Below are 26367 nucleotides of genomic sequence, written 5' to 3'. Positions count from 1 at the left end.
ATGTTTTCAGTTCTCGATAAGTGCATCCATCATACTCCTGGTCACAGCTTATTCATGCCGATTCATTCAACAACAACAAACAAAAAACATGTTAATTTTAAAGAAACCTTTATAAAGTTTTAACATTTCTGAACATAAACATTTTAACATTTCAAGACATATACAATTCTTTATATGAAACAGTAAATATCTCTTATTGTGCACACTCTTAAAGTAATTCAGAAAATAAACACTTATCTTTGCCTGATCTCTTCTGTCCTTACATCTCTGTCACTTGAGGCACTTTCTGAATGAAGAGGCTTTTGTAGATCAATGTAAAGCATGATGCTGAAAGACTACAGCGCCCCTCTGAGGCGACTTCTGTACACAGCTACAGACCCGATGGCTTCTTTGGACCGGAGCCTAGCTTACAGACTTTTTATACAAACATGCTGGCAGTGTGAGGCAGCTACACATGCAGGTTTAAATATAGTTTTACACTGCAAATTGTTTGTATGTTTGTAAAAAGAAAAAGTTGTGAAGAGAGACTTGTTTAAAAGAAACTTCTAGACTTCAAGTGTTGTTATCCATCTCTAATATAAATTGTGGTCTGCAGGGGTCCTGGTGTTGTTTTAAATGTAACTTCTGCACTCTGTGTGAATTTTTGACAACAACCTCTTGGTTTTCAGGGTGCATTCCTGCTTTACACTACACTGTAGCTCACATCAATGAAATCTTCAGACAAACATCACATGCTCATGAAAGTCTTTCCTCTCCCACAAACAGTGAAAGAGCTCCAGGCTGAACATCAACTTAACACTGCGAATCATGACTTCAAAAGTCTACAAATACTGATAGTTTTGAAAACCTCGTCTTTTGGCTGTTTTCTTGCTTTCACCTTGATGAATGATTGTATTCCTCTTGAACTTATGAAACCATTAAAAAAACCTGTTAGATTACTGAAGAAAATGCACTGTTATAAAGCCAAAAACAAGGCCGCCTTTAGCTGTTCCTGAAATGTCGACATTTAGGACACTGGACTTTCACATGACAGGAACAGTTAGTGAATGTGTAAACGAAGTGGTATCCCACTTTAACTCAGGCAACATGATGGAGTGTATGTTGAAAGATTGTGGACTTTGGAGGGAGGTGTGTGTGTGTGTGTGTGTGTGTGTGTGTGTGTGTGTGTTTGTGTGTGGGGAAGGGGGATTTTCAGTCATAACTGAGGTGCATAAACCCCGAGATTTATCGTTCTTGGTCAGAACAAGGCAAATTATGTGCACAAACTCGGCAGTAATGGAAGAGCTTGTTTGTCTGAGCAGTAAGTGGAACATCCTCAAGGCGTCCAATCCCGCAGTAAGTGGTAAACGGCATGAGCGGATCAGAGAGGGAGGAAATGGTTTAGCTATGGTTCCACTGTGTCATCAGAAGACAGTAGTGGCCAAGTGGGTGGGAGTGGAGGGACGCTCCTCCTGATCATGTGACGTGTCATCTTCTGAGAGATTAAAAAAAGGACGAATTAACAAATGTTCAGTTCTGTTGTCACATGAACGACAACAGCTCCCTTCACTGACAAATTCCTCTCACCGTGTTGTTCATCTCCCTTTTCCTTGACGTGCTCCTCCTCCTCTGCCTCCTCCTCCTCAGGCATTTCCATCTGACCCAAATCCTGCACGTCCTCTACACTCGATTCCTTTTAAAAGAACAGATTTTTTTTAAAGTTCCTTTTGATTAACATGAAAAAAGACACATAATTCTCTTTAAAGGCTGAACAGATGCCCTGATTACCTGTGATTCAGAGAAACGATCCTCATCTGAGTTCCTAAATCCTTCTGGGGCTTCCATGAGGATTTCTAGACCCTCCGCTTTCTCCTCGTCACTGCGGAGTGAGACAAAAAGCAGACTTTATGTAATAAAGTAAGAAATGTTGAGTCAAATATGTAGACTTTAGTTAAACCTCTACCATAAAGTTTTCACTCTGAAGTTGCTTTAAGGTTGAGTAAAAAACATTATTATTAAATATTATTATTATTTTTGGGCATATTTTTATGGCTCCATCATTTCATTAAATGGAACTATTCTGCAAATCTTGTCATCATTTTATACCCATTTCCTCAAACTCAGCCTGGCACATTCAGTATCCTTGAGATTTGAGATCTCCTCTAAAATGTGAAAAAAACATCAGCACACCATCATTTGACTGCACACCATCATTAATGCGGTCTACTTACAACAAAATGGGAAAAAGAAACTAGTTCTTTACTTGTGTTGTAGTCAAAGCTGGGAGATATTTACGCCGACTTCCCGACACAAAACTACACTGACCTTTCTCCACAGTAGAAGTTGTCTACATCCTTTTCTTCCTCGTCTACTTTCTCTTCCTCCACTTTGCTTTGGTCCTCTTCTTGCTGCCCGCCCTCTTCATCCTTTTCTCCTTCGTCTTCCTCTTGTTGCTCTTCTTCCTGTTCCTCCTCATCTTCCTCAAGGTCAGAGCAGTTGAGAAAGTCGAAACTACCGAGCGCCGTCTCGACTTCCTGAGTGAAACTACAAGAAGTAGGGAAGGGTGCCTGTAGAGAAAATAAACGTGTTTATATTGTAAATAACCATCATTGTGTTAAATGCACAAAAATACAGAATAAAGATGAGAGAGCTTACTGTCGGCGGCTCCTCTGATTGTTTTAACTCTTGGACGGCTTCATGTGGTTCCACAGTGGTTTTGTCCTCTGTTTCTACTTCAGTCTGTTCTGTCGAGTCCTCAGATGGATCATCCTTTACCTCCTCTGCTGAAATACACACTTGTTGGCTGCCACATTCAGGGGCATCTGTTCTCTCCACCAGCAACACAGGAGCTACAGAGGAAACGTCAGGGCACGAGCAGCTCAGGTCCACTGAGGTTTCAGAAAGGTCAACCGATTGGACAGACGCTCGGTCCGTCACATTACAGTCTGAGCTGCTTTCACCAGTGTGGCTGTGAGAGCAGGAAGTCTGCAGATGGCCGTTGGGCACAGAGTCGATCTGAGAGAAAGTCTCGTTGGCTTCCGTCTCGTCCTCTTCTTGGTTGGATGAGAGCGACGGGGTTGACGCGCTGGATTTGTGCGGCGTGAACGACAGTTGAGTGGCAAGACTGGGTTGCAGCATGTTGGAGGCCGACAGCCTCTGAGTGTGGTGAGCCAGGGCCGGACTGGAGGAGTCATCGGAGGATTCAGAGGAGTTGGACCAGACGGTCCCGTTCTCCATCTCTCCCTGACGCTTCAGCAGAGACTAGAGAGGAAACAAGATGCAGCGAGGCGAGAGACCGAAAATGAATTTAGACTAAAATATCACTTTTATGTCTACATACCGGATTACTGGTTCTAAGTACTGATAAAATGATAGATACATGAAAGATAAATGATCTTGATAAATACCTAAAGTGTTAAAAAAGCAGTCGAATTGATTGACACAGTGGTTCTCAAACTGTGGGGCAGGCCCTGTCAGGGGTAGCTTTGGCATTTAAGCAGGGTGCAAATGATCAGGGATGAAAATGTGAAGTGGAACTAGTAAAGTAAAATAAACCTGTTGCATGAAGGACTGATAACCAACAAGAATGCTTTTAAGTTAAGAGTCAGGTCAGCAAGATTCATCTAGCAAAATTAAATTTAAAGTATAATGGACACATTTTTGGAATCTGTCCAAACTAAAAGTCAAGAGTCAATTTTCCCAACATTGTGTATGGCAGTTAAATGTTAAACTGGTTTCCAGTAGGACATCCATTTATTTTCCAGTTTAAGAACCACTAGATTAATCAATCCAGTATGTGTATTGACAGAAAACTAATACTAATCTTAACAATTAATCAGTTTAATTATTTTATTACTTAACTTAACACTAAAAGGTGTTTGCAGCACTAGACAGTTAATAATTCACTTTGCGCTCAGGTAACTTGAGATCATCAGTAAATATTATTTATATTTTACACACTAAATGATTAATTCTTGTCATCATTTTAAACGTTTCATACATTAAATGTTATAAAAAACCCAAAACACTGATAACCACAAATCAACCTGAAAATCAATAAACTCATGGATGAAGGTAATGTTCATTAGTAGGTGTTACAAATCTTACAAATCACCACACATACTATCTGCTCCTGGGATTAAATGTAGAATACAAAAAAGCCTCCAAATTTCAATTAAAGATGATGAGGATTTTTCTATTGGGATCCTGTATTGGTGGGAAAGTTAGAACTGAACTGATCCGTCAATTCATTGTTTAGTCGACCAACAGAAAATCAAATGGCAAATCTTTTCATCGTCTTTTTCAAGCAAAAATGCCAAACATTTCTATGACTGTAAATTTAACTTTTTTTTTTACAATTTTGGTCAATTTTATTGAATAAATGATTAATGAAAATAGATAATCTGTAATAACAAATAATTAGTTGCAGCTTTAGTTGGAAATTAACTGGACCGATTAATCTCAGAAACTTTAACTTACAGTATTGATTCTTTTTGATTAATAATTGATTATTTCACTTTGTTCACTATAAACTATACTACATCCTATATATACTATATCCATACTACGTCCCACACACCGACTGTATACAGGATCGGGGTGTCGCGCGGCTGAATTCACAACGTAAGGAAGCCTTCCCGTACGTCACGATGTCGTGGAACGCCTCCATCAGCGAGCGGCTGTGTCTGGCCCCAACATGAGGCATGCTCTTCAGCGAGGTGAGGAAGAGGAGGGACAAATTGGAGCACTACTCAACCACTATTAAACAGCTACAAGGACCACAGCTGCGCTCATACATGCTGCCGCTGTCACACACCCCACTACCGCTGTCATTCAATTCAGGACTCCTCACATTGGGCACGCCACTCCCACTCCCACAACCACATGACCTAACACACAGCGCTCTGTGAATATCCTCACACACATCAGTACTACTGCTACACACTAAGCAGTTGGGGAACAGCTGAAATAGAACAAGCCAGTGAAATGAAAGTAATAGCACCCATCAGTAAGACAAATCCACAGTGTATATGTAGGAATAATAAAGTGTAAGACTGAGTCACAGGGCTGTTACAAACCCTGATAATCTTGTGGTGTAAAGAGCAGATGTGATGTTTATGTTAGTGGAAAATGCTGAGATGGTCTTGTTGACTCACATAGAACACCTGCTCCCGCATTGAGGGCGTGTCAGGAGGGCTCTGATTGGACAGGAGACGTTTGGAAACTGTACTTGTGGACGATGTCTGGTCATCCTTATCAAATGGACTGAAGAAGAAGATAAAAACGACAAAGAGTGAGAAACAGAGAAAAAGAAACCTGAATAAACACACTGTGGTGTAGGTGACGTACCTCCAGGTGACTTCCAAGTTCAGCTTCACTGTCCCGAGGTCGTTGATATCCACGGCCAGCGTCTGGGGAAGTGGGCAGAACAGATCGAGCATTTCGCAGGAGACGCTTCCCACCACTACGTGATTGGCCAGGCTCTTCAGCTCCGTCACCTTGACAACCAAAACAGACAAACCTCAGATGAGATGACAATCATTTTTGAAGTTAAAATACTGATTATCTATATTTTTCTTATTGTCAACAAATCTAATGAAATATATTTGTATCAGAATGCCTCAGACCAACAAAAACAAAAAATGTGAATTTCTCTTAAACACTGATTTATTGCCTTGATTGACAGCAGTTCTGTGATGAGAGGCAGGAAAATGTACTCTTCGCTGTCCCACATCTGCTTGTTGCTAACTTCCACGCGGCCTCGTAGCCTCCAGCGCTGCCGCCCATAGCGCATTAAGACCTGATGGAGCCAAAAACAGCTGACATGATAGAGCAGATGCAGAAATTCATGCAAAATCTGTGTCTACGTGCGTGTATTTGTGTTTCTTACCTCATACTGGTCGCCAGCGCACAGCCGTGCAAAGCCAGCAAGGCCTGAAACATCAGAAACAAGAAAAATGAGAACTAGCCTGAGAAGTAGAATGGGAAATCACATGAGTGTAGAAAGTGACTCACCCTTCATCTTGATGTGAAATTCGCCCATCTGACTTTCCAATTCACTCTCAAGTGAGCACATGTGCTGCAAAGAAAGAGGAAACAGTTAATAATAACTGATTCGCTATAACAAGAGAGTACACAAATCATGGTCTGACACTTATTTGTAGCTAAAAACAATACAGTATACAGAGAGCTACACCTGCTACACATGCTGACACCATCAGTACACCCACACTGATCTCAGGTTCGTCACTAACCTCTGTACATTCCCTGTAGCCCTTGTTGGCTTCACTCAGGCTCTCTCTGGCCTCCCTGCTGCCGGTGGCGGAGTTAAAAGCTGCCACCATCTTACTTGCCCCATCACGCAGCCGCCGCTGTATACAGTATGCATCATACAGCTCATCAACCTGGAGAAGCAAATAATACAGAGAGTGTCAACAGAAGAAAAGACTGAACATTATCATCAATTCACTTCTATTTTCTGCCTTTGTTATTTAAAGAAAAAGCATTCAAATTATTTTCAATTTTTATACAATAATTAAAGCAGCATTCTTTGAGCTGGCCACGTGGGAGCAGAGGAATAATATGAAATATTCACACCTTTTAAAGTTGTTATGGCAACTCTCAAAACTGTCGCCTATTTACACAACCAACAGACATAAAATAACATAAGCATCATCTGTCATGAGTCATGTCTCTACATACAATACAATATTTACTCTCCTTAAAGCCCTATTTTGTTCTCAATTAATCCCTGAGGGAAATATCCCACTCTTTAATTGCTAAAATGTCCATTCTGTCTGAGAGTGAATCAAAACAGTATTTACGGGACATAATACAATACAATTTGGCGCTATACAAATAAAAATTGATTGATTAATACCAAAACAATGAGCTGAAAGATGATTATAGTTTGTCATAACCGTTAACATCTTTCACATAATACGTAGTGCTTTGATTCATAAAAAAATATACAAGTGACCCTTTAAATAATAAAACTATATATTGATCTATGTAGTTCATCAATTCCTCATATACATACATACACACCTTGCTCAAGTGGAACTCCAAGCGACGCATGAACCTCTCAATGGCTTTCACTTGCTAAAAAAAAGGGTACAATTATTAAACTTGACAAACTAAAACAGAATATCTTTATACCTGTGTACCATTTCAAAGCACTTCACTCCCATTAATATACATAGAGTGTCACTGAAACTCACCTTATCCTGCTCATACAAAGAGCCCTGCACAGAAAACGACAAGAAAAAAACATTTAGCATCACAAAGCATCACATTAACATCCTGACTTAAGGCTGGAGACCACAGCAGGTTTGACGACATGAGCACTCACCAAACGACCGTTCCTCTTGTTTTCTCTGATCTGCCCACCGAGACTGTCCAGCTCCAGCTGGTGGACCTGCAGGTACGACCTGACAACAAAAAAACAGCACTGTTATTCTACCAGGCAGCCATTCCTGTTAATCTAAGCAAACAGAGCCTGGAAAGCATTTACTCACTGTAAACCTCTGCGTAAGGCAGCGTACACTTCATCCAGCCGCTCAGGCTGGGGGGTTTTTGCGGGTGGCAGTTTGGTGGAGCCTGTGAACATCCTGCTTCCTTACAAGGCACGTTTCTCTTGGATCAAACAGTGCTGAGGCAGAGAGAGAGAGAGTGAGATAGAGAGAGAGGGGGGGGGGGGGGGCATGGGATAATTTCTGATAAGGCCATCGTAATTACCAAATTTAAGTACACTCAAAATGGACATCAAGGAAACTGGCAGGACAGAGAAAAACAGACAGAGAGCTGCTCACCTGTTGAGTGGAGAGATACTGTCACTACTGTAGCATGCTTGGAGAGCTGAATGTAGCGCTGCGGCTTTAACAAACCGAAGGACATGTCCTGTAATTATGCAGAAAGGAGACATTAGAGGCAAAAATGTCCCTTTTGTAGTTCATACCTCACTGTACCTGACAGGAATATTTGTCCCACTCTGCGGTTATAAAGGATAAGGATAATTACAGAGTGTGTGGACAGAAAATGCAAGGCGGGGGGGAGAGGATAGAAACCACTCTTTCACTTCCTTGGTCTGGCCACATTGTTTTGTTGAAAGTCTGAGATAGTGCGCAACAAGCTAGCAGCGACCACAGTGGCCACCACTGACAACAGTAGGGAGCACAGTCTGCTTTTGCTTCTCTTCCCCTTCCTTCCCTAACACCCCCCGCCCCCCTCCACATCCACATCCAACACCAGAGTACAGGAAGTCTCATGGCTGACGCTACACAGGAAATTCTACACAGAAGTTTGGCTCAAGAATATAAAACCATCCCTGCGATGTGAGCGAGTGTGTAAAAACTGACCCGTTTCTGCTCCGAGCAAGGCCAGATTAGCAAGATGCCACAGTCAGGGGAAACTACATGAAGAGAGAGAGGGTCGTGTCTGAGCTAAGCTGGTCACAAAAGAGATTATAGTCTTAAACCAAACTAAATCTGTCAAGCAGGAGCCAAACCCATATTAACACATGGGATCTATGAATGAGCCAATGCAAAGCAGAGCAACTGGTGGCATCTGCTCGGCATTGTCTCAACCAGGAGAGAAATTAGCCTTATTATAGCACATGTTCCACCAGATGGAAAACACATATATTATACTTTTATATAAACAAATCCTGTTGATATGATAATAATCTTCATACACCCTGCTGCCTCTCCACGTTCTCCTGCCACACAGGGAGCCTTGGGGTGCTCCAGGGCAGGGTTCCTGTTAAACCGCTAATCTTAGATGCAAACTGGGAGGATTAACTGGAGTTGTTTGAACATGGCAAAGAAAAAGGTGCCATACCAGAGAGACTTTTCGGCTAAAACACCACCAAAAACACTAGCTACTTTTTATTTCTTTTTTAACCAAACATGACCAAAGAACATGGACATGAACAACGAAACTGCAGAGTCATCATGGGGATACACACACAAACACACACACACACCCATAAATAGCAGTACCTGAAGCCCACACACACACACACAGGCTCAGCCAGCTGTAGTAATGTTGATAATCATGGGTGCCACTCGCCCTGTTTCCTCTCTGTCAGATGTGCTTTTATCCCTTTCCTTACATTAGAGATCATTAGCTGAATTAATCTTCTGCGCTGAGTGGAGCGAACAAAGAGGACACTGTTTCCAATCACCTCACAAGACTGGAGTTTTGTTTAAAAAAAGCATTTTCATGGACTCGCTGCTCACTACATTCACCAGCACATACAGGCCTGTTCGGACAACAAACTGCTGATCATTTATACAGAATAGTTTACCATATAAATGATACAGGGCTGTAGCTTAAGATTGTTTCCATTACCATCTGTTGATGATTATTTTATTGATTAACATATCAACACTTTAGTCTATAAATTGCCACAAAAAGGGGAATTTCCCTGAGTCCAAGACGACATCTTCTAATTCAATGTTTTAAGTGACAGTCTAAAAGAAAAGATGTTCAATTTTCAGCAGCAAATCTACATATTAATGAAGGTTGGAAACTAATCTTTTGGCAGTCCTGCTTTATAAATCATCTAAACAATTAATTAATTATCAAAATAGTTGGCAATCAATTTTCTGAAGACCTAACTGATTAATTGATGCACTAAAACTATATAATGACAGAAATCAAGTGGACATCACAAGTTATCAGAGCATAAAGTGATGTATTTAATTAATAACAGCCACAAAGTCAAACTATTTAATTTACTATGATATACTTAAAATGGGGGAAAGAAAGTCATGTTTGTGTAGTTTTTCATTCTCAGAAGATTGATAAGAATGACTGGAAGAGATTAATTTCCTGTTGATGAACTCACCCATTTTTCGGCCATCGTTTCAGCACTAATAAATTGTTTGTTATCCTGTAATTGAACATTAACTGAAAGAGCATTAGAGCGCACTTCATCCATACTTTGTGTGTATGAGGAGGAAGAGAAGGCAGATATGGGTGAGTGGTGGATAGTAACTAAGTACTTAACCTGAGTATTTCTATTTGATGTTACTTTATGCTTCCACTCCACTACATTTCAGAGGGAAATATTGTACTTTCTTCTAGCTTTAATTACTTTTCATATGGAGATTTGATACAATTGATAGTATATCAAGCTTTTAAAGTACAACACATTTTAAAAGATGAATCTAATTTCCAACCTCTTGATGTCTCACAAACAGCAGTGTGTAATCAGGGTCACATTTCAGATGTGTATGAGTTGTTAACAGCTCCACCAAATAGTGATTTTACCCTCTAAACTTCTCAATAAATGTTCAAATGATCCAGTAACCAAAAATCAAAGATTAGAGGAAAAGGTCCAAAAAGTAAAAACAGATTTGCGTATCAGAACTTTGTTTTTTCTTCTTTCCTCTCCCATTAATCCTCTTACTACCCCTCAGATTTATCTGGTGACCCTTCGGAGAGGCCTGACCCCTAGATTGGAAACCAATGAACTAAACTAGCTAACTGTAAAGTAGTGGAAACTAGCTCCACCTCCAGCAACTACAACAGTAACATGCTGCTCTAACACTGATTCAGTATTAATAATCTTATGATGTCATATATAATAATATATCAATCAGAGGGACGAAATTAGTACTTTCATATATTAATACTTTGCATTTGGCTGCTAATACTTGAATATATAGTAGGACTGTTAATAATACTTTTACTTCAGTAGGACCTTCAATGCAGGACTTGTATTTGTAATGGAGTATTTTGGTAGTTGTACTGAAGTAAAGGATCGGAGTACTTCTTCCACCACTGATGAAAGGTGATAGTGTTACAATGAAATACCTCCAGATTACTGGATTAGCTTGACCGGCAGCAGCAGGCCATTGAGTCGGATAAACAGGCTCACACATCACGGCCCTGCTCCTTACCGCAGCTAACGGCGGCGGAGGAGGAGGAGGAGGAGGAGGAGAAGGAGGAGGATGGAGCCCGGACAGCAAACTGGGGAGACGGTGCCGTGCCACATTTTGTATTCCGCACATATCCCACCCCAGCCCCCGGAGCTCATCACAGGCCACAAAAAAGTCCACTCCCAGCCACACCAGGACCCCCTCCTCCCCTCCCAACGCCCTCTTCTCCTAAAAAAAAAAAAAAGCTTCGATATAGCAACTCCATCAGCCAGAACACACAAACACAAACACAATTACACCGAGCTGCTGGATATAATCACGACAACATCACAGGAAAGCAACTTCACGGCGGAGCGACTCGTGTAGAGAAACATTTACCAGGATTCTTGTTGTGACCTTGGCGATAAAAGCAGAGCCCCCCTACCTTTGTTTTATAGTCCGACAGCCCGGAGAGTGAGGCCGGGGTCCCATCTCCGCCGCGGTGCTCCTTACAATTAGCAGAGGTTCACAGTTATTCTGGGCGCTGTCCTTCTCCTTGATTTCGCAGTTTTTGTGTCCACAGACAAGTTAGCTGCAGCCCCTAACAGTGACTTCCGGTTGACAGATTTCAATATAAAAGCCTCATCATGAGTGTGACAAAAATTGGTGTACAAAAGCACAGATAAAGAAACATGACTGAGATGTCAAGTATTTCAGAGTAAATTGTGAAAATACATGTATCAGAGGGTTTGGAAATGTGGGGAATTAATCTAGAGGAACGTAAAGAAAGAAAACTGGAATGGGCCAAATATTGAGCCCTGGGATACACCACACAATCACTCCCTCCAGGATTTTGCTCAGTGGTTTTGTTATTATGCATTAGCATTAAAATGCTTGCTTTTGCAACAGATTTTCTCAAAAATTGTGATACATTTCTAATGTTTTGTTTGCTCCTTTGCAGTAAAACTGTTGGAATTGGGAACAATCGCAAGCACAGGGAAATAATGCAACTTTTTAATAACTAATACCAATGAAGAGATGTAATCAGTCCCTCAATAAAAGCAAACTGCAATTTTCCAAATCACACTTGTGTAAGTTGAATACTGGACCTAATCTGTCATGCCAGATGGTTACATGGAACAATAAAGGTAATCCTTTAAAACTGTTTGGAAAAGCGCAGGCACTTAATAAACAACAAACAAAGAACCAAAAACATCTGTCTATCACCAGCAAACTTCTCACTGTCATCACACCTAAACTGTGCCTGTAGCTGCTAGCAGTTACTTTTGGTTGGTTGTTGTCGGTGTGTCTGTAAACTAATAACTTAAAGCCTGACAAGATGGATTCTTGTAGAATCGTGTGAATCCAGCTGCCACCCAAAGTAATATTGGACCAGAATTGCGAGTAAGTGACAACTTTTATTTTGAAACATCGTTCAGGCAACCGGAAACAGTGTCTCCGCTAGTTGCTGTGGCAACAAGGATGTCCCTCAGTCTGTCACTGTTTTCTCCGTTGCTTCCTCTGCTACGCTGGCGACGCCGCCGTATCCAGCGGAAAAAAACAGGCATGATGTTTCCGAAGGGGAGGAAGGAGAAAAGTACCGACGTCTCCCACTACAGTAGCAGTCACCCAAGGGTGTTCAGTACAACGTGTACGTTACATTTTAGTCGTTAAGTCTATCAGGTGCAGCCGCCCCGGGGGCCGTTTGTCCAAATTGGACCTAGCCGGGGAGGAGGAGGGTGGCGGGGATGGGAAGCATGTGGCGCTTTTCCTACAGATTTCCTACAAAACAGGACGTCGGTCGCAGCTGGCTAAAGCGAAAGTGCAGTTGATAATCTCCCACGGTAGTTTAATAACGGTCCGCACTCCGTTTAAAACGTTACAGCATAGTTAACATTACATCCAACGGCTGAGAGAATGCTCCGTTTAGTCCGAAGATAACAACGTGGTGCGAGTACTATCCTGCTATTATCTCTAGGTTTTTCGGGATGTTAACAAGTGTTTATCCAGTCTCAAAGGCCCGTGTCTTACTGCTACTACAACAGCTAGCTTCATTTAACTTCACAACCAGTGATGACTAGGAGGTTCCCAAACCTCAAAAACCACCAGGCTCAAACTTTCTGTTGCATCAGACTGAACAAAAAAACATGGAGCCCATAGTGACAGCCCTTGTTGGAAAAACGTGGAGATGAAACAAAGACTATAGTGAGCAAACTGGAGTTATGAATTCACTTAAATATTGTTAGCATCCTCAAATTGAACTGTCATGATTTATGTTGTCTTAAATTAAACATTTGAACGCACTAGAGTCCGTTTCCATACAGAGATTATCTCCTGGATAATCCATGCTAACAGTATCCTCTTAATTTAAATCTATAGTACTAGTTTGAAGATGTTGACAACTGGCCACCAGATTGTGTGAGAATTAGGATATTGAAATCAACAATCACATCGTGGCTAAGAAAATATTTCCTTAATTTGAGTACTTTCAATCAGATAGCCACTCTCACTGTTGACCATACTGAAACCAATTAATGGTTATTCAGTGATAAAGGGAACAGCAAACCAAAGTATAGAGGTTAGGAGAGTATAGCAGAATACCAGTGAAGGCCTTTTAACGAGCCCCAACAAGCTCCCCTTCACATGACAGGAGTTCATGTGACATGTCACATGCTAATAAGCTGCTCATTATTTTTGTATCATATAATTGCTTATTAGCTTATTAGCATGTGCCTGTTGATCAGTAGGGCTGGGACTGATGATTATGTTCTAGCCTTTATATACATGACATATTGAAAAGCCTGTTTTGACACAGGCTAATGGTCCAAAACCTAAATATATTTGTTTTAATATCAGGGAATATTTAAAATTCACATTTGAAAATCTGGAACTTGATTTTCTTTTGACCCTTTCTTAAAAATTGCTTTCATTATTAAAATTGTCAATTTTCTGTTGATCAATTCTTAAGTAATTTATAAATGAAATACAGTCTATTACACCATCAACCAATGTGCATCAACAGGAGAGCAATAATCCTATTAACTAAACGAAATGTATTATATTTGGTGTGTAACATTTATCAAAACTGTTTTTCAGTTTTGGGATTACAAAAAACAAAAACATCACAGCCCATGCACATAGAAGAGATGCATACTGATTTTAATAGCTGCATCTCCTCCCCTAAAACACGTTAAACTAAAATCAATTAAAGCAGAATGAGAGTTACTTGACGTAAAAGCTAGAAGTACCAAGTTAAGACGTCTACTATGATGATACACAAGCATGTTGGTGTTGTGCACATCAAGCAGGACAGAGTAGAAATGAGTCAAATGTATTTATCAGCCCTTTAAATGTAGCTACTGCAAATTACTTAATCTTTGGGCAAATAGATCACAGTTCATGAAATCAACGGCTGTAGTCACTTTATATACAAATAACTGAAGAGCTTAATATCAATTAATCTGTTTAATAAAATATATTTGCAAGCAAAATACACTAACATTTCTGTGTCAGCACTCAGATGATTTTGATAAACAATGATAAGCATTTTCTTTTGCTACAACTGTAGCACTAAAAATGTGGTAGCTGCCCAACCAAACCAGACTTTAACTTTTAAATATTCATGATTAAATTATCCCATGAGATTACTGCACAAACCTTAACCATCAGTGTCAATGTCTACTTCTTTTTATTGGTTGTACAGTCATACATCTGTTCTCATCTGCCACACAGTTATAAAAATGTCATTCAAGCTGCTATGTAGCATTTGCATTGCCAACGGTACAAAAAGAAAAAAAAACCCAAACGTGGAATGGCTACACAAGGGAGCAAAACAACATTCTTTCCTTGCACATAATCAGTGACAATGTTTAATACATATGCATCATCTAGGGGGTGTTACAGTAAAGGAGCATAAAAAAGGTATGCAGTCTAGAAGCCTTTAAAAACTAGACTATGCTTAAAAAAGATATACTAAACCACAGCAAGAAAACCAAAAATAAAAATGTTCAAAATATTAGATTTTTCTCATCTTGGCTGTAATTAATGGCAATCTCTTTATCTGCCTCAAAAGTACCCACTGTCTTTTTGATGATTTAACTTAATTAGCCTGTCAATTTTCATATTTTTGCATCTTCTGCTGCTCTAAGATCACACATTTTCCTGGAAAGCATTTTTTTGTCTCAACTGAGAGGTAAACTAATCTCTTCAGTGAGGATATTGTACATTGATTGAAATTTAGCTAAATAAATACAGCCCACAATCTGGTTGCTCTACTATGGACCAACGAGTTTAACCCAATGGCAAGACTTATAATTACCAACAAATGTGTAACATAAAAATTCTTTGGAAAGTTATACACACACACACAGACTAAACTTAAGAGTAATATTTGGCTGTTATAATAAAGTTTTCAGTATTTTGTAACGTAGTTGTCGTCAACCATAGTTAGTTATTAAACCTTTTCTCTTTTTTTTTTTTTTTTAAAAAGCAATAGTGAGAAGGCTAAAGATTCTGCCATCAATTACAGCCACCCCAAACTCAGAAATGTACAGAAAATAAAAATGTTGGTAGGTAAATCATTGTTAAAATATTTTTCTCCACTTCATCAATACATAATTAAAAAGCAAATCTTAAAATTACAACAGTGATGTTTGTTTCTCTGCATGATGCAAGTTTTTATAACCCCAAATGCCAAGAATTAAATGAAAATGTGAACCGAGGGTCTGGTGTGTGTTTACAAGGTCGGCCCCTGGCATCCATCACCGGTCCATCATGCTGAGGATCATCTCAGGGGTGAGGTCTCCATTAGGTGGGGCCTCTGACAGCTGCGCCCCCTGTGCTGCCTCCTCCCCCTGGGACAACTCCTCCAGCTGGATGGTCGACTTCCCTCCGCCGACCACCACCTCCTCAGCGGACTCATCCTCCTGATCATCAGCTCCAACCTCCTTCTTCACAATGATGTCATCTACCTCTCCGGTGGCTTCATCCTCCACACGGATGATAGCAGCCGCTGTGGACATAGTGTCAGGTCAGTGTTTGGTAACAGAAAGTACTGATCCATTTTTCTAAACTGTTAAAATAGTAGTGAGTTTCCATCCTTGTCATGTGATAGGGTTCATTTGCCTGTCAGCCAGTGATTAACACGACTTAAACCAGATTTCATGACCGAACATCAATGATTGACATTTTTGTGCATACATAAACAGTCTGTATAATAAATCCAATCAAAAGTAGGTCGCATATATCAGTTATTGATTATCAGTGATAGAACAATTTAATCATGTCATTAAGTCAAAGCAAATTGCCATTACAAATTACACTATAAAAAGTTGGTCATGGTTTTATTTCAAACATTTGAATTTTGTCCAATGTTGATCACAGTGTCCAATGTTCACTGCACTGAAAATCAAAGTGATTACTTTACATAATTTTGCATCAGGAAGAAAAAGTGCTTGTGCACACGTGCAAGAGACAGAGGCACATTTTATAACACATACCTGAAGCCTGAAAAGAAGAAATGATCATTATTTGTCAACTATGGCAAATATGAAATTGTAGACCCACTACTTCTCAAGCAGAACAGAAACGCTCAATATTTTTACACCAAATCAACAGTTTATACTGTTGTTTCAAAGCTATGGCATATATTATTTACGTGTAACCTGTGACAACAGATGTCAGGACAACATAAAACTGTAGCATCACCTGTAAGTGATTATATGTCTGCTCTAACATTGCATAATTTAAAAATAAATATCCAGTTACTTTGTGTGGCTCACAAACAGACAAAACTAAAAAATAAAAAAAAGTTTCCACCAATGGCCACACTTGAAAATGAATTTTGGTCCAGTATGCAGAAGTCTGATACTTACTGTCAGGTTTGTTCTTCGGGGGCCGACCACGTTTCCTCTTGACTGGTGGCTCCACAGGGGCCGGGATGGGGACGACTGGTGGGGCCTGTTCCATCTCAATCTCAGCCAGCAGATCGTCTTCATCTTCTGCCTCGTCCAAGTCACCCTCTACATGTTAAAGAGGATGAACATTCAGCAGATATGAAATGAATTTGGAAAAATAAAACCAATATTACAAACTGCTACAATAAAATAAAAAAATAAATAAAAAAAAATAAAATAAAAAAAGGGTAGATGAATAAAACAAGCACTCCTGACTGAAGAGGAACTGCAGCTATCATGATTATCTTCTGTCTTTGTCATATACAACAGTAAACTGGATATACAGTGCTGTGAAAAAGTATTTGCCCCCTTACGGATTACCTATTTTTTTGCACATTTGGCACACTTAAATGTTCCAGATCATCAAACAAATTCTAATATCAGACAAAGACAACCCAAGTAAAAACAAAATGCAGTTTTTAAAATGATGATTTCATTTATTAAAAAGGGAAAAAACTATCCAAATCAACCTAGCCCTATGTGAAAAAGTAATTGCCCCCCCCCCCCTTGTCAAATCATGAATTAACTGTGATTAACCACATTTTTTGGAAAGCTGAGTTCAATTTCACTAGCCACACCCAGGCCTGATTACTTCCAGACCTGTACAATCAAGAAATCACTTAAATAGAACCTGTCTGACAACATGAAGTAGGCTAAAAGATCTCAAAAAGCCACACATCATGCCGCGATCTAAAGAAATCCAAGAACAGATGAGAAACAAAGTAATTGACATTTATCAGTCTGGAAAGGGTTACAAAGCCATTTCTAAGGCTTTGGGACTCCAGTGAACCACTGTGAGAGCCATTATCCACAAATGGAGAAAACATGGAACAGTGGCGAACCTTCCCAGGAGTGGCCGGCCTACCAAAATTACTCCAAGAGCGCATCGATGACTCATCCAGGAGGTCACAAAAGAACCCAGAACAACATCTAAAGAACTGCAGGCCTCACTTGCCTCAGTTACGGTCAGTGTTTATGATTCTACCATAAGAAAGAGACTGGGCAAAAATGGCATCCATGGTAGAGTTCCAAGGCGAAAACCACTGCTGTCCAAAAAGAACACAAAGGCTTGTCTCACATTTTCCAAAAAACACCTGGATGATCCCCAAGACTTCTGGGAAAATATTCTGTGGACTGATGAGACAAAAGTGGAACTTTTTTTGAAGGTGTGTGTCCCGTTACATCTGGCGCAAAACTAACACAGCATTTGATACAAAGAACATCATACCAACAGTCAAACATGGTGGTGGTAGTGTGATGGTCTGGGGCTGCTTTGCTGCTTCAGGGCCTGGACGACTTGCTGTGATTGACGGAACCATGAATTCTGCTCTCTATCAAAACATTTTGAAGGAGAATGTCCGGCCATCAGTTTGTGACTTGAAGCTCAAGCGCACTTGGGTTATGCAGCAGGACAATGATCCGAAGCACACCAGCAAGTCCACCTCTGAATGGCTAAATAAAAACAAAATTAAGGTTTTGGAGTGGCCTAGTCAAAGTCCGGACCTGAATCCAATCAAGATGTTGTGGCATGACCTTAAACGGGCTGTTCGTGCTCGAAAACCCTCCAATGTGGCTGAATTAAAGCAGTTCTGCAAAGAAGAATGGGCCAAAGTTCCTCAACAGCGATGTGAAAGACTCATTGCTAGTTATCGCAAACGCTTGATTGCAGTTGTTGCAGCAAAGGGTGGCACAACCAGTTATTAAGTTAAGGGGGCAATTACTTTTTCACATTGGTGATATAGGTTTTGAATAATTATTTACTTTAAATAAGTGGAATGATCATTTAAAAGCTGCATTTTATGTTCACTCTCATTGTCTTTTTCTTAAATTAAAGTTTCTTTGATGATCTGAAACATGTATGTGTGACAAAAAAGCAAAAACAGAAGAAATTTGGTAGGGGGCAAATACTTTTTCACAGCACTGTATTTAAGTTTGGGGTGTTCGTCAGACAAAAAAGACATTTTGATATACATCTTTGAGCTGAGGGGAACAGATTATTTTTCACCATATTCTGACAATTCATTTAAAAAAGGTTAATCAAGAAATAAAATAATTGCAGCAGCCTTCAATGTGCACAACCCGCACACAAAATTAAACCAATAAAACAGAAAAGTGCTCTGTGTCCTGCCTCGTCTCCGTTTGTGTCTTTCTCACACACACACACTACTGAAGGACATTTGAATACATGCAAAGAAACAGATTACACCACTAATCATTTAACTTTACAACTGGCCAAACTGTCCTCATCAGCAAAACATACTCATAAGAGAGTACTTATTCTGATGTCAAATTGAAGCTCTTTTCAACGACAAAATAGTGAATCAGAGACTTGTAATAAAATAAATAAAATATTTCACTCCAACCTACAGAAAAACAAAAAACAATACCTGTGTCGTCGTCATCATCGTCTTTCCTGGCCTGCATCTTCCTCTTCCTGCCACGGCGACTCTTTTTGGGTGGAGATCCATTTTCTTCTCCGACATCTTCGCCCGTGCAGTTGTCAGTGTGACGCAGCATCGTGTTCTGTGGAAAATATGCAATCATCAGTTGGCAAAACATCGTAGACAACTATTGTTTTACAGCCGGAGGGAGTCACAAGTTCATGTGTGCTAAAACTCAGAGCTCAGTCCTACCCTGCGGGTGAATGTCTTGTTGCACTTGTTGCAGATGAAGGCGGTGGGCACAAAGTGGGGGTCGTGGTAGCGCTTGAAGTGCATGTCCAGAAGCTGCTTCTGCCGAAATGTTTTGTCACACTGGCTGCAGGCAAATGGCTTCTCCCCTGTGTGTGTGCGCTTGTGCATTATCATGTGGCGTTCCTGTGAGGACAGAGAAAAGATATTTCTCATTTAATTAAATAACTTACAACACGGCACAAGTACCACATGTTCCTCCTGACACACAGCTGCATGGTTCAACAATAATGCTTGTCAGGACAGGTAAAATACCACATTGGGCTACTAAATATTTCAAACTTTTTTTTTTTTTTTTTTTTTTTAAATCATTGTCGTATCATAAATTATGTTCTTGTTCTCTGGCACACAGCTCAGCCCTCTCCTCTTGCATGCTTGGAGAATATTGGCACACACAGTTGGCGAATCAAGAATTGAGTAGGCTAGTAGTGCGATACGTGAAACAGACATCCCTCAGGATTATGTGAACACTGTCACAGAGGAATCACTGGAGCTTGTAAATTTTCACTGCCATAAATACTCGAACAGGAAAAATGAAAAAGGGGGAAGTCAGGAAGCTTTGGGTTGAAGAAATGGGTCTTAAAACTATGTATATTATTTGAAAGGAACTGAGCTGATCAAAAGTTAATTAAATTAATTAGATATACAAGGATGTTTGTTGCTTTCTGACACTGTCTCCATGTTATGTCTCATTTACTTAAGATTAAAACATGACAGTTCAATCTTGTTATTTGATGGCCGTTAATAAATAAAACAATTTGTATAGGGGCAAGTAAAAACTGACTTTAGGCAAGATATCTGAACCACTAGTGAAACAAACAACATTAATATTGAAGCCTGTACCTGTCTGCAGCAATAGTCACACTGATCGCACTTGAAACGTTTCTCGTTCTTGTGGGTCTTCTGGTGTTGGATAAGAGCATATCGCTCATGAAACACAGCGTCACAGTAACGACATTTCTTTCCTGTTTCAAGAAATGAGTGCTGCTTCCGCAAGTGAACACCTGGGACAGAAAGACATGAAGTCAGTTTAAATAAATGATACACAGGACTGTTTTATAGGGATTAGGACTCTGAAGCTTTCCAGTTTAGTACATACAGATTCTTCCAATTCTGCACACAGAACTACTGTATAATGATTATATTTCGTAGGTTACACCAATAACTAGGACTAAAAGTCATTATGAGGTTTAAACCACTTGAATCAACATGATTTCTATTACAAGCACCATATCATAACACATAACTTACCAAGGTCACTCTTGCGTGCAATGACAGTGTCACAGTGTGGGCAGTGGAACTTGGCCACGTTCTCCGTGTGTTTCTGCAGAATGTGCATCTTCATGGTGCCGCTCTGTGTGAAACGAGCGTGGCAGATGTAGCACTCGTACGGCTTCTCACCTGCACCAGAGAGCAGGATGTTTGGTAAGCAAGGGGCTCTTCTCAAACTGGAGAATGTTTCCAAACACTAGAATCTCACCTGAATGTGTCCTCATGTGTCTCTTCAGCTTGTAAGTGTCTCTGCTGGCGTAGCTACAGAGACTGCACTGGAAGGGCCGCTCCCCAGTATGAGAGCGGATGTGCCTTTTCAACTTGCTCACCTAGGAAAAGATTAAAAAAATAAATGTTTAAGTCCTAGGCTACAGGGGGATAATTAGATGCTAAACAGATTCAACATGTGATTACTTACCTCCACACTGCAATAGTCGCACATGGAGCACTTGAAGGGCTTCTCATGTGTGTGTTTGTAGCGACGATGGCGCACCAACTCACCACTGGTCACAAATGCCATGTCACAGTCTGTGCATTTATGTGGTCGTGTGCCTAAAAAAAGTTTTTAAAAATCAGAATAATCGAAATGAGAGAAAGATTTTCTCTAAAAAACAAACATGATGAACAATAAGTGAAATAAAAATTCCCAATCTTTTTGGTAAATTCTTCAGTTTTCTTCTTCACTAGCTCTGGTCAAACACTCTTCGCTCCCTCTCTCATTCAGTTAGCGACTTTCGCACACATTTCTCAGATCAGCATTTAGCGATGGCTTCCCTCTGCCCCTCTCTCTTGTTTGGTGCATCTAATATCGATGTGTACGAGTTATTCAAATACCTGTATGTGTGTTGAGGTGGTTTCTCAGCAGTGTGACTGTTCTAAAGGCTCTTCCACACAGATGACATTTATGCGGTCTCTCGTCTGTGTGGCTCTTCATATGTCGGTCCAGGTTGGAGCGACGTGGACAGGTGTAGCTACAGAGCTCACACTGGAAAGTCTTCTTTACACCTGCACACAAGAAGTAGAGATAATGGGGTTCAGATAAAAAAGGATTCTAGGAGTGTAAAGAGAAACGTTACATTTCCAGATAGTTCAAGAAACCGTGTACAAGTCAAACCTTTTTTCTTGATCTTGGTGGGTTTCGGTGGCTTCATGTTGCCCACAACCTTCTCAGCATTCACTTCTGACAGCATCCCCTCCTGCTGCTCTTCTTCAAAGTCGTACACAGAGACGTCCATGCCACGATCACCCTCTGCATAGCGCAGCTGGCTCTTCTTTCCTTTCTTTCCTTTACGGACACCGGTAATAGGCTGGTAGTCTGAGTCCTTGTGCCACTCAGGGTCGTCTTGCTGGCTCTCAGGGGGTTCCTCTTCTGCTGGCTCTTCATCCTCTTCCTCCCCCTCTCCTCGTGTCCCTTGAAGCTCATCGTGGGCTGCCTGGAGTTCATCCTGCTCCACGGTCTCCACTTCTCCATTGGCGCCCACTTTCACCACCTAAAAAGAAATGATTTTTCGTCACAGGAGTTCACGTTTGTTTCGCATCTTAAGACAACGTAATTCAAACGGAGGACTTTGCTTCACAGTCGTCCACAATCATGTCTCACCTGGAAGCCCTCAGGCAAGGGAAGAGTATGACAAATAACCGGATCTGCGTCCTTGTTAGCTGTTGAAGCATCAACGTATGTGGCCTGAAACCCCTCTACAGTCGCTGTTGTGACCGGCACCTGCACCAGCTGAAGCTGCCCGAGTCCTAGAGCCGCCCCTGCCTGCTCCTCCATATTCACCACCTACACAGAGGAATTAATTGACAAAAAAACATTTGTAATCATTGAAAATTAAAGACGACCTATCATCAGCTTAACCCATGACCCACACCAACCTGGAGGGTGATGATCTGACCCTCTTCTCCACCAGTGACAGTCACTGTGCCGCCTCCCTCCAACACCTCTGTCTTCATTTGCAGCAGAGTCGGATCGAGAGCATCCATCACCATCATCTCCATATTACCAGCCACCTCCCCTTGTGGAGCCATGGCTGCCCCTTGGATCAAGGCCTCTCCGCCCTCTGGCAGGACCTTCCCTTCAGGAGCCAGGGCAGCAGCCTGAGTGGTCTCCATGGAAACAACCTCGCCCTCCATGGCAACGGGCCTACAAACACTTAAATAGCGGAGACACAAATTTGACATCTGTTAGTGTGGTTTTAAAAATAAATAATAGTAAGTTACGTTTTAACTTTCATTCACAGTTCTAAAATGACAAATGTGTTTTAAACTGTGACGACATTTAAGTACAGATGAACCTTGAGATGAACCAGTGACTGATCGGGGGGGGGGGGGGGGTGTTTTCATGCTCAAAGTCACTTGAAAAAGACAGCATGGAAAACTTCTTTCACAAACTTTATATACACTGAAAATATAATAGTGTCAAATGCTAAACATTCAATTTTACTTGAATTTAAATTAAGTTGTGTAATGGTACAAATTTATAACAGTAAGAGTCTTTACTCAGTATTACACCACTTAAATGTTCGCTCTCAACACTATTAATGTTGAATATAAAAGTTATCTTTAACTTAATTACAATTAATGGGAGGTGTAGATATTATATTAGTGAAACCAACAGAAAGCTTCTAAAATGCCAAAGATCAGTAAACGTCCTGTATTCATATTTCTCCAGTGGTATGGAGCCACTCTTAGCAGACTTTAAGATATCGTCTATTAAACCATCGGCCCTACAAACTAAAAACAGCTGAGGTGAATAGATTTCAGCTTGTGGTTCTCAGAAGTACTGAAAACGGTACACACATTTGACAACTAACTCGAAACCAAAAGTATCTTCAGAGATGTCATGTAAAATCCACACATACCCCAATTAACAGTTTTAGTCTAAAACACTTTTCCTGTGAAAAGGTTAAACTAGTAAAATACAGCCCACAGTACCATTTGTGGTGTATCCTGTGTGAGTACCCGGGACATTTTCTTCTTACTTTTGATAAGCACCTCAAATGAAATCAACATTTACCTCAATTAGTTGGTAGTTTCAGCAGAGGGAGACTCAGTAACTATGAAATGTAGTTACACAGGAGGCAGGTGTGTGTTTTTATTCATGTAGATGAAGTGACTAACAGATCAGTGAACTTTCTGTACTGCTTACAATTAGTGTGTTTCCCCTATTTGAATAATGTAAACTTTACACTTCAACTTTAAAGTCTGCCATGCTTTAAGTTTACTTTACCAACCAGAACTTCAGGTTATACAGACTCAGAGTTTGGTTATATATTTAATGAAGGGGGTTGATCTCACTGCTCATCTGAGGAAACTGGGACTGAGTTAAGTACAGTTATAGGAACTTGGTGCAAGACTCAAGTGAACAATATGTTCAGGAAACAGCGTGTGTCTGTCTGTTGTATATGATATAAACTGTTTAACAGAAAGGTAAACTCGTGATAATCAGTATTAATCAGCACAGCTTATGTGCCTCTGTTGATCAGTCGATCAATCAATCAATCAACGCCACAAAGTCGCTCATTCGCCTTTGTTAGAAACGTCTCCATTGTAACTGATTGTCCGTAGTGATCATTTATCAGTGTATGATTGATCAGATGATAAATAAAAACTACTTTAGTTGTTGAGCTGGGAGGCGCGAGTACGTCTGAAAACAGGAAACAAAGGGCACGATAAGATGGACGTCAGGCCTGAACTAACTTAAAACACAAATACTGACGAACATAGCCATCGCGGAGCGATAAACCCCAAAAATAACAACCGAAAAGCACCAAAACACTCGACTCAGAGAGCCAGTTGCAGTTTAGAGACGGATTTAGTGAATTTTGGATAACGATAGAGGGAGACAAACACCCCCCGCCAGCCGCCTGGCCGGTAAGCCCGACCGTGACACCTAGAGGCCGGCGACGGCTCCTACAAAAACGTTTCCGTGTTTGGAGCAAAAGTATCCGCTTTACTCACCGACGAGTGCTTCTTTTTCTCCGGTGATGTCGTCCTGGAGGCTACGGCGGTGTCTGGTGCTCCCGTCAGTCCCGCTGAGTACGTGTGTGAGCGCTATGTTGGTCGGGCTAACACTTTTCTCCCGCTTTGCTTTGGGAGAGTGGGCCTAACACAAAATGGAGGTCCTTAAGAAGCAACTGAGCGTGCGCGCACACAGCACCCGAGGGAGAAAAGGGGCGTGGTCAGTGGGTGGTGGGCGCCAGATTTGAATCCAGGCGTGGGCGTGGCGACTGCAGAGAGGATTAATTGATATGTTGTTAAAAAGAGATGACTGATTAGATTATTATAACAGGTGCGAGTTACTTTTACCTGAGCGTCACTAACAGATTCAAAACATCTTCGTGAACAGTCAAACTCAAATTTACAGGCAACATTTTATGAATTAAAGCAATTCATAAAATGAATTAAAGCAATTCATAAAATCATCACAAGAGGGCAGTATGATTGTTAGGTGTAAAATGGGCCTCTCATCTATGTGAGATCCATCTATGGATCTCACATTAAACACACACAGAAAGTCGTGATTGTATGTCGATTGGATTTGACACACTCACTATATGTATGTTGGTTGCATATCATCACTTGTCTCTCTTTTCTCTTACTCACTGTAATCTACTATTAATAATAATACTATTTAATAATGGCAAAAAAAAGAAAGAAAAAAACCCAAATTCAGCTAGAAATAGACATCATGTAAACACAATTGACTTAGTGGAAGTCTTAAAACTACATTTTGACGCTCTGAAGATCCCGTTAAAAAGCAGAACCCTTAACATGTCCATTGATATTAAAATGTATTGTTGCATATCCTAAATAAAGTTTCATATAAATCAGAGACAAAAATGAGTTGACACACAGTAAGCTTTGAGCTTGTGGAGCCTGCTTCACCAAGTGGGCAATTTAGGTATATTAAACCATAAAATCAGCATTTTCCTAATGATTTTTTAAGAGTTACAAAGGTGAAAAAGTCTTAATAACTGTTGTCTGCTTGGAAAAAGTACAACCAGCTACAACATCGCAATAATATGATATTATTGCAATTTGCATTAAATCTAGTTGTGCACTGAGTAATCTGTTTTGGTTCTTATTTGTGGTCGTTTTCAGGTTGATAAAAGATAAATGTCAAGATGTCAGTCTAACCAGGAACGGTGTTAACGTATTTGGGTAAGAAAATCAGAAAATGATCCTCATGTTCATCACTTATGGACATCTGTAAATCCTGTCATCATGTGTGGTGCAGCAGTTTTAGAGAATATGAATTTTGATGTCTACACATTATTTTCATTATGCCAGTGTAAGTGTTGTGTCCTCATTTCCACTGATGTTATATCTACATTTAAATTCATGAAACACAACGCTGTCTGTCCCACACACCTGTGTCCAGGCTGCTGTTGCATCTTTTAAAGGCTCTGTATAAGCAGCATTTACTAGCAATATAACCCTGTGCCTCATATTTAAAAGAGGGAGTTAAACCACTGCCTCTATTTGCTAATTTATAGTTGTCTCCTTTTGGTGTAAAGCATAACTCTCTGCAGAGAAAATGGATCATATTTTCTCTGATGTGTGGACAGAGAAAACCTTTCTTCCCTCATCTAAAAAAGGAGTCTC

At 40.4% G+C, this 26367-nt stretch overlaps 2 protein-coding genes across 3 annotated transcripts; both read right to left on the bottom strand.

Annotated features, from left to right (window-relative positions):
- Positions 1-135: 135 nt before the first annotated feature.
- Positions 136-11419, bottom strand: LOC133977285 (rho family-interacting cell polarization regulator 1-like). The gene is made up of 17 exons (XM_062415393.1): positions 11290-11419; positions 7791-7878; positions 7497-7630; positions 7331-7409; positions 7200-7223; positions 7027-7080; positions 6234-6383; positions 5995-6058; positions 5870-5913; positions 5654-5779; positions 5329-5477; positions 5136-5244; positions 2635-3240; positions 2305-2546; positions 1768-1858; positions 1567-1672; positions 136-1474 (listed from the first exon to the last, which is right to left on the bottom strand). The coding sequence occupies exons 3-17, from the start codon at positions 7586-7588 to the stop codon at positions 1404-1406; spliced, it is 2007 nt and encodes a 668-aa protein (XP_062271377.1). The 5' UTR covers positions 7589-7630; positions 7791-7878; positions 11290-11419; the 3' UTR covers positions 136-1403.
- Positions 11420-14294: 2875 nt separating this feature from the next.
- LOC133983229 (transcriptional repressor CTCF-like) lies at positions 14295-24871 on the bottom strand. Of its 2 annotated transcripts, none has more exons than XM_062422239.1 (13): positions 24721-24871; positions 22636-22903; positions 22361-22543; positions 21875-22250; positions 21595-21765; positions 21179-21312; positions 20969-21089; positions 20740-20889; positions 20332-20492; positions 19432-19614; positions 19181-19321; positions 16718-16862; positions 14295-15855 (listed from the first exon to the last, which is right to left on the bottom strand). In XM_062422239.1, exons 2-13 carry the CDS (start codon positions 22891-22893, stop codon positions 15605-15607), a joined length of 2274 nt encoding a protein of 757 aa, XP_062278223.1. In that variant the 5' UTR covers positions 22894-22903; positions 24721-24871; the 3' UTR covers positions 14295-15604. The 2 variants fall into 2 exon arrangements, with proteins under 2 accessions (XP_062278223.1, XP_062278231.1); XM_062422247.1 differs by having other exon boundaries at positions 16718-16864; positions 19186-19321.
- Between the last annotated feature and the right edge of the window lie 1496 nt (positions 24872-26367).

The sequence above is a fragment of the Scomber scombrus genome, chromosome 1, assembly GCF_963691925.1.
Source record: "Scomber scombrus chromosome 1, fScoSco1.1, whole genome shotgun sequence".
NCBI lineage: Eukaryota > Metazoa > Chordata > Actinopteri > Scombriformes > Scombridae > Scomber > Scomber scombrus.
The sequence above is the reverse complement of the archived record's forward strand: the minus strand, read 5'-3'. Positions and strand labels throughout refer to the sequence as shown.